This window comes from Nuphar pumila, chromosome 7, assembly GCF_984573655.1.
Source record: "Nuphar pumila chromosome 7, dmNupPumi1.hap1.1, whole genome shotgun sequence".
Taxonomy (NCBI): Eukaryota; Viridiplantae; Streptophyta; class Magnoliopsida; order Nymphaeales; family Nymphaeaceae; genus Nuphar; species Nuphar pumila.
In genome coordinates this window covers 130,784,674-130,796,317 of record NC_143255.1, presented here as the reverse complement: position 1 = coordinate 130,796,317, position 11,644 = coordinate 130,784,674, and the positions used below count along the sequence as shown (strand labels likewise).

General features: G+C 42.1%; 2 protein-coding genes and 1 pseudogene across 2 annotated transcripts; all 3 read right to left on the bottom strand.

The window, feature by feature from the left end:
• LOC149833555 (RmlC-like cupins superfamily protein) lies at positions 1–736 on the bottom strand. The gene has a single exon (XM_090013457.1). It carries the CDS (start codon positions 734–736, stop codon positions 65–67), a length of 672 nt encoding a protein of 223 aa, XP_089869583.1. The 3' UTR covers positions 1–64.
• Positions 737–2,029: 1,293 nt separating this feature from the next.
• LOC149833554 (pentatricopeptide repeat-containing protein At5g15300 pseudogene) lies at positions 2,030–3,493 on the bottom strand (annotated as a pseudogene).
• Positions 3,494–5,805: 2,312 nt separating this feature from the next.
• IPK2BETA (inositol polyphosphate kinase 2 beta) lies at positions 5,806–7,012 on the bottom strand. Its single transcript, XM_090012889.1, has one exon. The coding sequence runs from the start codon at positions 6,840–6,842 to the stop codon at positions 5,937–5,939; it is 906 nt and encodes a 301-aa protein (XP_089869015.1). The 5' UTR covers positions 6,843–7,012; the 3' UTR covers positions 5,806–5,936.
• Between the last annotated feature and the right edge of the window lie 4,632 nt (positions 7,013–11,644).

The window sequence follows — 11,644 nt, the reverse complement described above, 5'->3', positions numbered from 1 at the left end:
TATATGCATTAAAGCATTAAACCCACAATCAATTTGCACGACAAACCGATCAACAAGTAAAGGCCTAAGAGACCATATTAAGCAGGGTGATATTCCTGATACACTCAATCTCAAGAGCAGAAAGGCCAAGGGATCTTCTAAGCAGCCTCTCTGACACAACTGAATCTGATGCAAACATGGCGTCCGTGATACCCACAACTCCTGGATTCTGGCTATTGAACACTGAAATTCCAGATGCCGAGTCGAACCCCACATTCAAGCTAAAATGCAACATTGCACGTGGGAAAACAAACACGTCCCCTTGCTTAAGTGTCTGCTGAAACAGCCTGTTTCTTGTGTCCATGAATCCAGCTATAATGACACCTTTAGTCACATAGAAAATCTCTGATGCCCTGGGATGAAAATGACCAGTGACCAATCCATTCACAGAGTAGTCAGTTCTTGCAATTGATAGTCCCTGTGTGTTGAGGCCCGGAAAGCCGGTTGCCGTTGCGAAGGTCACTGATGATCCGAAGAAGTTGTGGGTGTCCCCAGCTTGATTCAGCTTGGAGCTTTTGAAGTCCGAGGCCATCACCAAGTTTGGAGCCTTGCATTGGTATCCATTAACAAAGATGGCTCTGGCAGGTGTTGCAGTGGGACAGGTATCCTGCAGAGGGCTCTGATCTGCTGAGCAGATATTGTTTATGGAATTGCAGAGACAAAACAAGAATACAAGCAGTAGACCAAAGATGTTCATCTCCGTTTTGGATCCCCACGATCGCTTTTCACATTTAAATAAAGGAGAAAAGTTGCAAGGGAAAAAAAATGTTGTTTGCAATTCACTCCTGTAGTTGGATATCAATTATAGCTTAAGAATTGTATTGCTTCAAGAAGAGATTTTCAATTTCGGATCATCAGTCATCATCAATATGTTGAAACAAGCTTTGATCGACATGCAAATCTAACGCGTCACAATGCCATCACCTCTATTCTAATGTGTCATCTTCTTTTTTGCAATAACAAAAGGGATGACTGTTTTATGTAACTCTCATTTTCTGAAGGATTATGCATAGTGATATATTGGAAAAGTGCGAAAGAATGCATGTACAGAAGTTCAAACTCATGACTCCCTGGTAGGCATAAGCTGGACTGTGCTACTCAAAAAAAAAATTCAATTCATCAATGCTTGCTCCTTTCACAAGAGAATCAACAAGGACAAAAATAAAATCAAGTTAGTGCCTCTTCTTCAACCGTGCCTTGTCAGATAAAGCTTTAGGCTTTGCAGAATTATATGTCAGTGGCAATTGCAGCAAAGTGGCCGTCGTTGGCTTTTGATAGGTTGAGCTTCGGCCATGAATGAAAACAAGTCCACCTTGTCATGCTGCCATTAGGACAAGAAAACTTACATGTAAAAATTTTCTTTTAATTTTCTCCAAAGTTCTCAATTTGAAAAAGTACACCTGTTTTTATACAGCTGACAACTCACCCTTATTACCTGAGGACTGGACCTGCCCACAAGAACTTTGCACGTCTAGCTAGGTGGATTCACTTTAAGGCATTCAGGCTGAAGGACATCAAGATTTCAATACCTCTGGGGTGCACATTCCTTTCCACAAGGCAAACCAGAGTGGAGACCTTTCTGGTGGGCAAAGGGAATACGTGGAACAGTTGAAGCCACGAATCCTTCCCCAAGCGCCTTGCGTCAAAGGTATAGGTCTTGCTAATCAGGCAAAAACTTATCAAAACAGGTCTTCTTAGTTCACATGTATAACAAGGACCCTAAACTACAGTAGGATGTTTAGATTTCATGCACTTCAAAAACATGAGCCCCAATATTCAAGCACACTCGTTATTCATGGTGGTGCTTTTTAAAAAAAAAAAACTTCATGGTGGTATTTTTGAGCTACAGTAAAGTGCTTGACGCATCGGTCTATTTAAGTTGCCAATGGAGCAAGCTCACAGTTACCCCCTTGCACCCTAGTGGTAGGCATCCATAGAGGCGTAAAAGTTCAATTGCAATGCAAGTTTCTCTAGAGTTTCATATATATGCCTAGACAGGGGGATGCCATTTATTCCCTTGAACGAATTCATGCAGAACTCCACCCACTTCAATTGAACTACACCCTGGCCTTCTTTCAACCTTAGGATCTTTCATCATCTTCCTGACACTCTCCACATCCTCCCACCTATTAGTCTCTGCATACAAGTTTGATAAAAGCAGATAATTTCCACTATTTTGAGGTTCCAATGTTAGTAGCTCTCTCAGTGCTCTCTCTCCCACATCAAGGTTACCTTGGACCTTACAAGCGCCAAGTAGAGCTCCCCAAACTACAGCATTCGCTTCCACTGGCAATCTCTTAACAAGCTCCTCTGCTTCGGCCAGAAATCCACCGCGACCAAGAAGATCCACCATACAACCAAAGTGTTCAATTGAGGGCTTGATGTCATACTCATTAACCATAGATCTAAAGTATAATTCACCCAACTCTACTAGGCCCACGTGACTACAGGCTGTTAGTATGGCCACAAAGGTTATCTCATTAGGGATCACCCCATTTGCTCTCATCTGGGTGAACAACTTCAACGCATCAGATCCACGTCCATGAATAGCTAGCCCCTCTATCATTGTGTTCCACGAGTATAGATCCGTGTGAGCCATGATACCAAAAACCTTAGTAGCAGTCTCTATGCTTCCACATTTGGAATACATATCTAGCAGTGTAGTACCCATGTACACATCAAGAAACACGCCACTCTTTTCTATGCATTGATGGATCAGCATACCATCTCTAAGGCTACCGACACGAGCTGATGCAGACAATGCACTCGCAATGGTTAGATGGTTAGGCCTAAGACCATGCATCCTCATCATGTGGTATAGATTCAAGGCCTGCCAATGATCCCCTTCTTTAGCATATCCACGGATCATAGCAGTCCACCCAACCACATCTCCTCGTGGCGATCGATCGAACACTCGTCTAGCATCAACAATATTGCCCCATTGAAGAAAGCCAACGATCATAGAATTCCATGCAACTTGATCCTTGCAAGGCATTTCTTCAAACAATCTGTACGCAGATTCAACATACTCCTTCCGAGAAGCATAAGCTGACACCATTGTTGTCCAAGACACAGCATCTCTCTTAGGCATTTCGTCAAACACTTGCCGAGAAGAGCGCAATTCACCACATTCAGCCAGCACCTTGAGCAAGTGGGTCTGGGTCAGAACGTCAGATCCGAAGCCATTCCTGATGATATGGCTGTGAATTTGGCGAGTCTCAGCAAGAGCCAAAATCCGCTTGCATGCATTGAGCACAAAAGGGAAAGTGTAGGAATCAGGACGGATTCCCTCGCCGCAGAGCCGACGGTAGAACAAGATGGCCAACCAAGGGTTGGTACTATTACAGCAAGCTCTGATAATGGTGTTGTAAAGAAACACGTTAGGAGACCGTACTTGATCAAAAATGGCCGTTGCGTGTTGCATGCTGTCCGAAATCGAGCAGGCTCCCACCATTTTGGCAACAAGCGTAAAATTCTGAGCCAACCCATTTGTGATAACTCGACCATGGATGGGCAGAAGGTCCACCAGATGGGTGCAACCTTCCACCAAGGACGCTAAGAATCGCCGAGTTTTCGACATTCATGATGGCTCGTCCACAGTGATTCAAACAAAATATACGTGATGCTTTTCTATGCCTCCAATTTGAATAATGACGGGATCTGTTATCCCAAGCACCAGAGCAACCAAACTTTTGGAAAATCACTAGGCCAAAATTCGAAAATCATTCACTCAATGTTTTGCTGCGTGTTTTGATTATGAGACAGAATTCCCATATGGTCAAGCTTGATCATGTGGCCCTCACAGGGAGCAGGGTCCCACTCACCAAAACGCCTAAACTAAGGATTTCAGTTCGAGTAACTTAGGTTAACCGTGTGTTGTATAAAAAGAAAGGGTTTTTTTACATATTAGTTCCTGGATTTTCATTAATTTGCAAATTAGTCTTTGCATTTGCAAATCGGTGCCCACTTTTTCCTGTAGTTATAGTGCATAGCAGTCCGCCAGCTAGTATACAGTCAAATCTAACCGTAGTTAGATTAAAACTACAGTTAGATTTGTACCAAATAACTCTTACCCCCAACTGAAGTGGATGGCATGATTCATGAATTCTTTGTTGAGGATACGACACCCACAATCGAAGAAAATCTATGTTGCAGTTGAGGATATTATGAAGAAGCTAAACCTTGGTGGCTATGTACCAAAAAACAACTGAAGCCTGGAAAATGGTCCTCCGTACGGGCTTTGGGCTTATTCCTACTTTCACCTAGAACCAAAAATTGCTTATCTAAGAACCTCCATGTTTGTACTGACTGCCATTCTGCAACAAAAATGAAATAGAACCTTCAGGTTTCAAAACCAATTTATGTATTGAATCCCTAGATTTATATGCGAAGAGGGTTTCCAAACTCCAAACAATGTTTAAAACTTGAATCTTTTTGAGAAGTTTTAACTGCTGAAAACAAAGTAATGCCCTAAGGGTGCTCTCTCATTACTTTACCTGCTGCAAAAGGATGAGAGTAGAAGAGCCATTTTTTCCAGTTTTTTGCAATTTAAACCTTACCTTTATGCATTTTGCAAAATGGTCCTCCATAAGGGCAGAATCACCAACTTATCTACCATTAATGGTTTCGGTCTAATTTGCAAGAGTTAAAAAAAAAAGGCAGCAAGCGATTTACAAATGCGCAGAAGGCGGGTACTAATTTGCAAATCTATGAAAAGGTGGGGACTAATTTGTAAAACCCTAAAAGAAAATTACTAAGCTGCAGTTTAATAAAAATAAGCAAAACACGACTTTTCAAACCAAAGGATAAATTTGATGTTATAGGGATCCTAACCATGGAATTAACCTTAGGTCTTTATTTGACAGACTAAGTGAAAACTTTGTGTTTCTTTTTGAAATATCAGGCACAAGGTCTCTCTCTCTCTCTCTCTTTTACTCCTTAAAACACTCTCACACACAGTTTCTCCTTAAAACCTCTTGGCCGTCGAGCAATCTCAAACCAAAGAAGTACAAAGAGAAAAAGCCTCGTCCCTCCCCCAAATTCCTCACTTCGTAGGTTTAGAGGCAGCATACAACCATGAAGGTGAAGCAGACGGCAACCGTTGTCACCATTCGCGGAGATCATGCTTTGGACTGCCCCTTGGCTCAGCCAATCTCTGTAAAACACCGTCTTTCAGGGACCTGTCCATGTAAAGGGGTTATTTTTTACCAGCATGATTATCAAATTTTCATCCTGCGACCGAGTGAGGAACATGGTGAACACCCAAATTTTCCAAGGAGCGCCTCTCTCTTCATTTTTGGCACTGCCAACTTTTGTGCCATAGGGAAAACAGTTTGGCTTTGTCATGGTGGGGACTCGTATTACGCTAGCTATTCGTCTCATCAATCTCCTATCCAGATTTATTGGGTATGTTTGATTGCATTCATATGTGATTTAAAATCTCAATGAATCTCATTTGAACAGCTAACAAAACATGTGATTTGAGAATGAATCTCATTTCAACAGACAACCAAACATGCAAATAAGAAAAGGAATGTGATTTGAAGTCTCTCACGTAATTCCAAATTCACATATGGAATATGTGATTTGAAATCATATGACTTAAAATAGCATTTGATTTCATCTCACGTGATTCCAAATCACATGAGATTCAACCAAACACCCTAAAAAGGATGATAGTTTTCCAAGTGACAAACTCGACTTCGAGGATCACTCAATGATGGTTTAACATCACTCCACTCATCAAATTACCAAACATCCCAACTCTAGAAAAATTTCCTGATAAGATATTCAAACGTGCAAATACATAGCAACCAAAACAAAGCTGTCCGAGCAAAAGAGAAAAAAAAAACCACTGAGTTCGGGTAGTACATCAATTTGTTGCAGATGCAGGCGTGCTATTTAAGAGCCACACCACCGCCTAAGCTTTCATCAGCTATATCCTCCACAAACTTTATCAACGAACACAACCCTCCCAAGAAATTGTGATCAATCACGCCCTCCCCATCAACAACATGAGCAAAATCGATCAGCTTCACGGAAGCCGCCAGCGCTCGCCTCCCGTCGATCGCGTCCCGATCATACATCAACAGCACCGACGACGAATACAAATGGTAGAATGTCTGGTTCTCGAACCAATGCTTCAATTCCAGCAACTGAGACAGAATTCCCGCCGGACCACCATAAACGGCGGCCGCGAACGTGCAATCCAACGAACGTCGATCGCCGCCTTCGGCCGGAGAAGCGTTCGAAGAGACGAACGCCCTGAGAACCGAGCTGACCTGATCAACGGTGAGAATGCCCTTCACCCATTCCTTTCCGGGCTTCCAGAACCCCAATTCCTCCTCCTGGTAAACCTGCAACCCGGAAACCCTAAACCCTAATTTCAGGCTGGTGGAGACCCTGTCTTTCTCCAGGCATTTGCAGACGTACTCCTCCGACGCGCCTGGGTACCAGGTCCTCGACCCGATTTTGACGTCGATCAGAGATGGGTGCAAGAGGATCGAGACGACGTCCTGGATGACGAGGTGCTCCCGGGGACCGGACCCGTCCGCAGTTTCTAGAAGTTGGGTGCCGTAGAACAAGGGGAAGAATCGACGGATGTGGTTGGGTATCTGCGGGTTCGAACAGAGGGATCGGTAGAAGCCGACCTCCTTCGCCCCTCGATCTCGGTCCTGGAGAGGCTTGAAGAATCGGCCGGCGTTGTCGACGAGGGGGCCAAGCTTCCCTTGGGACGCTTGGTGCCCGGCTACCTGATGGACCGCCGCTTTCAGCACCATTTCCTTCCTTCCTTCCTCCTCCATCGCGTTCCCTTGCCGCTATTGTTGTAGAGAACGGTCAGAGGAGACGATAGCCTGATGAATGGCAAGCAGCAGAGGAATTCGATGACACGCGTGCCATCGTCGCGTTGATCGCCATCGACAAGTGTGCTCGTGGCCGAGGAACAAAGCAAGGGATGGCAGTGGACCGGGGCGAGGGACAAGGTCTCCACCCCGCCCCGTTTTAAAATCCGAATTTTCATCCCCGCACGGGGATGAATTTTAACCTCCATCCCCCGTTTAATGTCTTTCATCCCACGTTCAAACGGGGCGAGGTAGAGTGGAGCTCCATTTTCCCTTGGTCTATAGTCATCCCTTAAGGTTTGGTGATGGGGCAAGGCGGGGATTGGGATGGGGACGGGGCAGGGTGGGGAAAAGCTTAAGTTCATCCCTGCACGAAGATAGATTTTAACCTCCATCTCCACATCCATCCTCGTTTCATGCCTTTCATCTTCGGTCCAAACGGGGTGGAGCCCATTATCCCTCAGTCCACTGTCATCCCTAAACAAAGCGTGACCCCCCTAGAACTCAAACAAGGGAAAAGAAGATTGGCGTTTGGGAAAACACGAAATGAGAGTGACGACTGACGATTCTCCCTCTTAAGGCCATCTATATTACCCCTCATGAATCTCTTTGTAAAAAATGAGTTCTGAGTCGGGCGACAGTTTTTTTTAAGGATTTCAAAACTCAACAGCCCATGAACGCATCTGATGAGATTTTTTAATCAATAAAGCTATAATTATGATTTTCGGGTCAATAGTTTCATGCCTTCAATAGCATCAAATATTAACCTTTCAATAATATATACACATCATCTAAGTTTTGAAGAAAAACTATATGTGACAAACGTGAACATGAAGAAACAAAGATAGACAGATCATAATGAAACAAGATTAAGTTTCTAAGCACCCGCCTCCTCTTGATGGTAAAGACTGTCTCAGAATTTAGAGATAACATACTCCAGCAACGATCATCACTATCAATACAACAGCTGTGCCAAACACATTCATAGGTACTCTCCGAAAATGCAAAAGCATCAACAACCATGTGTAAGGTTATATGGCCATAAGGTGACTCTTGAGAGGCTATCCCAACAATGACTATGCTGGAATTTCAAAGAAACGTGTCTCTTAAGGTTTAAGGGATTTCTTTCGTAGATGTGTCACAAAATTTGAACTCTTTATAAGATTATAAATGTAGTAGAATAGTATGGGATTATACAACAAAAAAACATTCAATTGTAAGTGAGTTGAGAGTGTGGATCTCCCTGATGATTTCGAGCATAACAGCCCTGCAGAAATTCTGCATCTGCACATCCAAGTGCTAACATTGGTATCAGAGTGGGTTTGACAGATCTCTGTCAGTGCTGAATGTAGTCTCTGTGTGTGGGTGTATTGACGCAAGAATCAAACACGGTCGATCTCGACAAAAATAAGAGAAAATATTTTAGCGAAATAAGGTTAGTAGAAAATTTTTGTTTTATGACAAACAAACATTAAAAAAAAAAACATGTTTTTGAAAGCCGAAGGGGTCATGAGAACGTACCTTGTCTGAACAGTGCCAGAAGTGCTCACCACTGGTTGCCTTGTTGTCGCCGAAAAATTGAGCTTCGCTGGAGTCACTACAAGAAAAATGTGGATTAATTAGCGACGGACGCTATCCGACGTTAATCCGTCGCTAATCCGTTTAGTGACGGATTGCCGACGAATTAGTGATGGATAGCGTCCGTCCTAATTTTTTGGTCGCCAATTAGCGACAGAACTGATCTGTCGCTAATTTATAATAGATTAGTGAATGTCATGATCCGTCGCTAAATAAGCACGTATTTGGTTTTATGATAAATACATATCTGTTGCTATTTTAGTGACAGATTAACGATGGATTATATTCCGTCTCAAAACCAAATATTAGCGACGGATAATATTCATCGCTAATCGCTAATCCGTTACAAAATTTTAAAAAAAAATTGTTTGAAATGCTTTCAAGAATCAACAAGTGGAGCTTGTCCAACACAAGTAATTGAATGAGTGGTTATTAAAGTGTAAACTTCAGGCATGTTCATTGGTTAAATACTATAGTTAGGATACAAAATGAGCATGACACAAAAAAGAAAAGGTTCACATAAAAATAGTGTAAGAGCTCAACCTTCTTCGCGAGTTCAATAATATGACCCTCATAAAGATCTTCACGCTCTCTAGCACATTCAACAGCATGAAACCACTCATCGTCCTCAAACATGGTGACAGCTTTACTGATACATAGACATGCCAAATTAGCCTAAACACAAAAGAAGATCAACAAATATACAATTCTGGCAACACATTAACTGAAACCTATTTTGCTGTAAGCATAAGTGCAAATGATCCTTTAATCAACATCATCCAAATATGCACCTAATGGACTAGCCCAATCCAAACAAGGAAGGTAAGTAAAACTAAATTTACTTAGCAATTTACACGTAAAAAACAAGAAAAAGAATTTTAAAAAAAAATTAAGAAGAAAGCTTGCAACAGACAGGAAACATGATTTCAATAATTTGACTCAGCTGCAAAGAACAAAGTATTATGACTAAGTTGCCAGCTAAAGTTAGACAAAAATAACCTATCCAAAAAGATAGATGCATATTTATAATATCAAAGGAAAAGGAGAACCTCCATCGAGTTGTTGAAGTAAGCTCCTTGTATTCCTGCATAAGAGAAAAAAGGACAGAGAAAGAAACATAAATATGAAACTATAGAAAATGAACAGCATGGGTGAAAAGAGAAAAGAAAAGGGCAATGGAACTCTAAAGTAAATAAACTCACTTCTAGCATTTTTACAAAATTCTCCTTAGCTTTTTTCTGCTTGATGCATTTTTTCTCAGCTTCCTGCTTTTTTTTTGGCCTAGGTACTATACCATCAAGAGCACAACATACACAGAGAAGAATATAATAAAAACTTGACATGATACACATGGTTGTGTTGGTGTTGTATAAATAGAAAAACCATGAGAACTGATATGGCAGGCTCAAACAACAAGTATGAACTAAGCATCTTTTTGCCATAAATATCAACAGATATACCTCATTAAATGCTTGCTTCCTTTCACCAAGTGTTCTAAGAGCACCATACTCTTGTCATTTATACCCGCATGGCCTGAAGCTTGTTCTTTTTAGTTTTAAACAATCATCATGAATGAAATAAACAACCAAAAAAATGTTGAATAAGACATAATTACCTGCTCTCAGGTCCAATCTGATTCAACATGCGCAGATTCCGCAGATTCCAGGAGCTCCTTAAATGCATATTTTGCCTCCTATTTTAAGGGAAAGGAGGGGGGCAACTAAATGTAAGCTCCAACTTTAAATGGCTAGAAATCCAAGCAACAAGAAGAAAATAAGAAAAATACCTGCCTAGTGGCATAAACCAATGGTTCTTCATCAAGAGCCTTCTCCTTTGGCACTGTGTCACATTGACCTTTCCAGTAACAGGCATTCTCCTTTTAGCTTCCTGGGCAAGCAAAGTGAACATCATAATCACAATGAACCATCTAAAGCCAAAATCCTTCAAACAAAAAGCAGTCGAATTCTATTTTCGGCAGATTTGAGGATGCTTGATTTCTATTTGGAAGTTTAAGTTGTCTATCACATGCCAAAAAATTTAAATAAACAAGCACAAGATTTGCATGTCACAGAGTTTAAGAGAGAAAGGGTTTAGGGCTCAGCTCAAAGGGGCTTTGATGGATTGGCCAGAACCCTTCACGCCAGAGGGGAGCATTGGGGGTGAGGCAGCGAGAGATGATGGTCACTCGTCGGATGGACACTAGAGAAACGATGCTAGTCGCTTGCCGGTGTCAGAGGGAGACAACGAGAGAAAGAGGGTTCGGGGGAGAGAGACACAGAGGGAGGAGGAGGGTTCAAACAGAGAATTGAGACCCAATCAGACCATATCCAAATAGAGAATTGAGATCCAATCAGACCTGACTCAGTCTGGTTACACCAAGATCAGTTCAATTCTGTACGACCGATTTTTTTTATTTGGTTCGGTCTGGGTGTAACCCAAACCGAATCTGAGTCGCACCTAAACCGACCCAAGTCAGCCACTAATAGGGCAGAAAGGGCACAATCCCTTCTGATATCTTTTTTTCCCTCTGCTGAAGAGGGGTTGGCAGCCAGAACCGACCCGCTATGTTTCTCTCTGCAACAAGGCTGACAGCCGTGGCTGTCGGCTTTGTTGTTCGATTTTTTTTCCTCTGCAACTTGCAAGCCACCATGGCTACCGGCCCTCCGAACAACCAGAAAAATGAGACTAAATGCATACATGTCGGTTGTCGATGATGATTTCTAGTAAGTCCCTCCCCCTCTGCCACTCTTTTTCATTTATTTTTCTCCTCATGATGCTCTCGATGTGTGTATCGATTGGGTAGAGGGATCACCGTGAGGGTTTTTTATAAGGATCTCACAGTGGGTGATGCTAAACCTCACCCCACCTATCGATCGTGAGGGGTGACACTACAAGAAAAATGTTAATTAGCGACAGAAATTTGCGATGGATTTTTTTCATCACAAATTTGTAATAGATTAGCTAGAGAAAACTATATGTCGCTAACATTTGTATGATTTGTGAAATTAGCGACGGGAAAAAAATCATCGTTAATCAGTCACTAAATAGCCACGGATTAGCGACGACAGTTTTTTGTCCCTAATTCTCAATACAGGAAAAACATTTTAGCGATGGATTTAGCAAGAGAATTTTTGTCTCGCTAATCTGTCACTAATTAGAGATGAATTAGGGACAGAAAAATTTCT

Excerpts from the sequence above, each read along its gene's own strand:
- LOC149833555 (XM_090013457.1), bottom strand. The coding sequence starts at position 736 with ATGAACATCTTTGGTCTACTGCTTGTATTCTTGTTTTGTCTCTGCAAT.
- IPK2BETA (XM_090012889.1), bottom strand. The coding sequence starts at position 6,842 with ATGGAGGAGGAAGGAAGGAAGGAAATGGTGCTGAAAGCGGCGGTCCAT.